General features: G+C 47.1%; 1 protein-coding gene across 1 annotated transcript; it reads left to right on the top strand.

The window, feature by feature from the left end:
* The first annotated feature begins 4,605 nt into the window (after positions 1–4,605).
* LOC129675797 (uncharacterized) lies at positions 4,606–4,740 on the top strand. Its single transcript, XM_055605869.1, has one exon. It carries the CDS (start codon positions 4,606–4,608, stop codon positions 4,738–4,740), a length of 135 nt encoding a protein of 44 aa, XP_055461844.1.
* Positions 4,741–4,750: the final 10 nt, after the last annotated feature.

Genomic DNA, 4,750 nt, shown 5'->3' with positions numbered 1-4,750 from the left:
TTTTCCTTGTTAATTTATACATTCTTCTGTTGCCTTAAATAAAAAACGAACAATGCACTATAACTGGATTGGTTGTAGGGCCAGAGGGAAGTGGTCCAGAGAGGGAAGTTAAAATGGAACATTTCTTGAGAACTAGGACGGCCTCCATGTGAAGTCTATTCCACTTCAGTTCTGCCTGCACTAGAAATGGGTGTGATTTGACCATGCCGTGCTGGTCTGCCTTGCTCCCAATTGTACATAAAAGCCTGGCTAGAAGCTGGACATGGTGGCACACCTTTGCTGTCACCATCAGCAGGCTAAGGCAGAAAGATTGAGAGTTCAAGGCCAGCTGGGCTGTAGAGTGGGGCCTTGTCCCCCACCCCCCAAAAAAAGGGGGAGAGGGATTTGTTTAACATATGGCAAAGTATTGTTTAGCATGCACACAGCCCTGGGCTTAATCCTCAGAACTACATGGAGAAAAAGAAAAGGACCCTGCCAGTTTGACCCTAGGAGGAAATGTTTGTGTTCTGCAGAATTGAATGCAAGCAAAAATACTTCTGTTGTTGAGATAAGATCTTCCCATGTAGCCCAACTGGCCTTGAATTCAGTCCTGCCTCAGGCTACCAAGGTGCTAGAATTTACAAACCCAGAATTTTTTTATCCTCTCATATATTACATCCTGATCAAAGTTTCTCCCTCCCGCCAGCCTTTCTCTCTCCCCTCTCCTCTTCCTGAGATGCCACCCCCACCTCCACCTCCCCTCAGAAAAGAGCAGGCCTTCCAGAGACCAAACATTGTAGCATAACAAGCTACAATAAGAGTCACATCAAGGCTGAACATGGCAACCCAGTAAGAGGAACAGGGTCCCACAAATAGGCAAAAGAGTCAGGGGAGCCCAGCTTCCAGTTAGGATTCCCACAAGAACAGCAAGCTACTCAGCCATAACATACATGCTGAGGGGCTAGGTCTGACCCCTACAGGCTCCCTGATCTCTCCAAGTCCCCATGGGTCCCAGTCAGTTGATTCTGTGGGCCACGTTTCTATGGTGTTTCCCTGACCCCTTCTGGTTCCTCTAGTCTTTCCTCCCTGTTCTCCGCAGGTTTCCCTGAGCTCCTCCTATTGTGTGGCCATGGACTCTGCATCTGCTTCCATCAGTTGTTGGATGGAGCCTCTCTGGTCTCTTTGATGACGATTTTGCTAGACTCCAGTCCCAGAACTCTCTGCAAGCAGGGCAAACTGTAGGTTGAAGGTTTTGTGGCTGGGTTGGTGTCCAGTCCTTCCATTTGACGTCTTGCCTGGTTAAGATGGCCAGTACGGGCTCCCTGTCTCCCATTGCTAGGGTTACTCTTATAGATTCCATGGAATTTCCATTGCACTAGCTTCCAACCTTACCCCTGAAGTGATCTCCCCTTCTTGTCGTTTTTCACAGTATTTTCTCCCTCCCTCTAACCTGATCCCTCCTGTTCCCAGCCCTGCCTGCTCCCAGTCTACCCGAGAAATCTTTTCTGTTTCTCCTTCCTGGGGAGATTCTTGAGTCCCCCCAGCCCCCTTAAACCCTCCTTGTAACTTAGCCTCTCTGGGTCTGTGCTTTGTAGCATGATTGTCTTTTTCCTTACAGCTATTATCCACTTAATGAGTACATACCATATTTGCCTTTCTGGAGCTGGGTTACCTCATTCAGTATGTTACTTCTCTAGTTCCATCCATTTGCCTGCAAATTCCATGACATCATTGTTTTTAACAGCTGAGTAAATTGTGTAAATGTTACATTTTCTTTATCTATTCTTTGGTTGAGGGACATCTAGGTTGTTTCCAGTTTCTGCCTATTATAAATAAAGCTGCTATGAACAGAGTTGAGAAAGTGTCCTTGTGGCAGGATGAAGTGTCCTTTGGGTGTATGCCCAGAAGTGATACAGCTGCCACTTGAGGTAGATTGATTTCCAATTTTTTAAAAAACTGCCATATTTGACTTCCAAAATGGCTGTACAGGTTTGCACTCCCACCAGCAGTGGAGGAGTGTTCCCTTGCTCCACATCGTTGCAAGCATGAGCTGTCACTTGTGTTTTTGATCTTAGGCATTCTGACAGGATCTCAAAGCTGTTTTGATTTGCATATCCCTGATGGCTAAGGATGTTGAACATTTCTCTAATGCCCATAATTTTATTATTATCATCATCATTTGGTTTTTCGAGACAGTGTTTCTCTGTGTAGCCCTGGCTGTCTTGAAACTCACTTTGTTGACCAGGCTGGCTTCAAACTTAAGAGATCCACTTGGCCTCCCAAGTGCTGGGATGAAAGGCGTGAGCCACCACCGTCCAGCGCCCAGAAAATTTTAAACAGCAAAGTGAAGTAAGTACCTGAAGCAAAGGAGAGGCTATGATAAAAGAGGGTAAAGCACAAGGATGTAGACATACGTGTTGTTCTAAGTTGTAAGTGGTACTTAGGAGCTGATATATTTAGTTATATGATAGAGGATATCTTGCCAGACAGTAGAAGCAATGGACAGTATGTAAAATTTCTCATTGTTTATAAATGGATTGATGTGAATTTTATGCCAGGTTGCAATTCTTTATTATAGTTCATGTAGTGTGTGTGTGTGTGTGTGTGTGTGTGTGTGTGTGTACACATTCACACTCACAGAAATCAGAGAAAAGCTTTCAAAGAGTTGATTTTCTCTTTCCACCATGTGAGTCCCGAGGATCGAATTCAGGTTGTCGGGCTTGGTGGCAAGTTCCTTTACTTGCTGAGCTATCTTGTCAGCCCCAATCTCCTATTTTTTAACTTCAGTTAATCTAGTGCTATAAAACACCCCAGTTTGAAAAAAATTAAAATTAAACAGAAATATCCCAATTTGGCAAGTTTATAGATGCTACAAAGGCTAAACCACATAAGTGCCTCGTGACATGCATTTGAAGTATGAGAGTGAGGAGGGAAGAGAGGCCTCTTTTGAACAAGTTGGCCTTTTCATCTGCCACTCTGGTCTAAGGTGATGGCATACATCTCAGCCATCCTTCCTTATGATGAGGCAGGACATAAGCCTCAGATATCCAGTCCTCTGGGGGAGTAATTACTACTCACTGGCTTCCTGAGCTGTGTTGATGTTCTGCCCCTGTTTTTGACCATGATTCACTGAGGCAATGATTTGATAATAAGAGATCCTGATTAAATTAAGGAGCCATTTGCTTCTGGATGATGATGTTATAAAAGGGTTGACGTCCACACTGCCTGCCTTTCCAAAGATCAAGAAATAGTCTTTATAATTTAGTATAAGCAGAAGAACAAGCTGTATATTTGTGCTTGTTTTTCCTTCATTGTTACAGGGGACAGGAAGGCGTTCTTTGCTTTTCCAGATGGCTCCTTTTGTTGCCTCACTTTTGTAGTTGAACTTGAAAGTGTCTACACTGAGAAGGTGCCTGAGTAATGAGTCTACAAACTGCTAAACTCTGTAAATTAGGATCAAGCACTCTGGGCTGTCATCTCTGGTTCATGCACACATGCATGTTCATACCTGCCTTTCTTAAAACAGCAGCTTTTTCAGTAGACTAGTTGCAGTCAGTGTGAGGCGGCTCTGCAGGGCCCCAGACTGGCAGGGCTGCTGGCAGTGTTAGATGTATTGGAAGTACAGCCCATCTGGAGTGTTTCAACAAGCAAGACAAGAAGGGGCTTGAAATACCCCCCAGTATACCACTTGTTCAGCCCATTTGAGTCAGGAGCCTTGAAATCCACTGATGCCTCATCCTGTAGACTGTGGAGGTGACATAGGCAGAGGGTGGGCAGGGCTGAGAATGCCCCGCCTGGCCTGGGATTGCCTGTGTTCAGCTCCCCGGGAGCTCAGGAACCACAGGGAGCTTGTAATTGGTCGATAGACCACACCTAGTTGCTGAGCGACTCTGCTGGCTGAAGACCTCTCAGCTCTGCCCAGATCGCTGGAGTGCCCATAAGTGTACCTTCACCAGACCAGAGAGAAGCAGTGGAAGAGCGTGAAAACTTTGCCAAGTGAGTAAGCTGGGAAGGGTGGGAAGCTAGAGGCTAGCTAGCACTGAGGGGAGCTGCTGGGCAAGGCAGCAATGAATGGGCTGACTTGTGACTCTTGGCATCTGAGGGTGGAGTGCATAAAACATAATCGGGAAGGGTATGAACACAGGGTCAAGTTGCTACTCATCACTTGGCATCCTGGCTGGCTGTTAGGCAAGCATGCTGGGGGCACACACACACACACAAATTCCTTAAAAATCTACCGTCGACAATCGAGCCAGGAGAATGATGGAGGAAATGAGCTGCTGCTTCCCCTCCATTGTCAGGCAGGCCCACCGACAGGGCTGCAGCTCGAGTGAAAACAAAACTGTCCTCCACCAGCCCATTAGCGGCATCAGCTGCATTAAAAATGCAAGAGATGGTGGGAAGAGGGGGCCGGGTTTGAGTCTAATGCAAAGTAAGGACTGGAAAAGGCCAGGCCCCTTCCGATTTTGGAGCTCAGATGCCAGCGAGAGTGTGCTGGGCAACTGCTGCTTTAGAAGGCACTTAAGTGCGGGGCATAACAGCACTTTGGGCTTCCTTCGCATTGGAAGAGTAACGTCCCGCCAAATGCATCCTGCGCTTGCTCAGGCTCCTGGTCTCTGCAGGGCGATGCCGGCCTCGTCCACTGTCCACGTGCTGCAGTTGCTGCGGGAGTTGCTCGCCTTCGTGCTCCTCAGCTACACCGTGCTCCTCGGGGCGCTTCTGCTGGCTGGCTGGACCACCTACTTCCTGGTGCTGAAGTGACAGCGCTCGG

This window comes from Psammomys obesus, unplaced genomic scaffold (assembly GCF_907164565.1).
Source record: "Psammomys obesus unplaced genomic scaffold, mPsaObe1.curated_primary_1811, whole genome shotgun sequence".
In the NCBI taxonomy this organism is placed as follows: Eukaryota; Metazoa; Chordata; class Mammalia; order Rodentia; family Muridae; genus Psammomys; species Psammomys obesus.
The sequence above is the reverse complement of the archived record's forward strand: the minus strand, read 5'-3'. Positions and strand labels throughout refer to the sequence as shown.

Bases quoted from the DNA above. Each gene is read 5' to 3' on its own strand.
- LOC129675797 (XM_055605869.1), top strand. From the start codon at position 4,606: ATGCCGGCCTCGTCCACTGTCCACGTGCTGCAGTTGCTGCGGGAGTTG.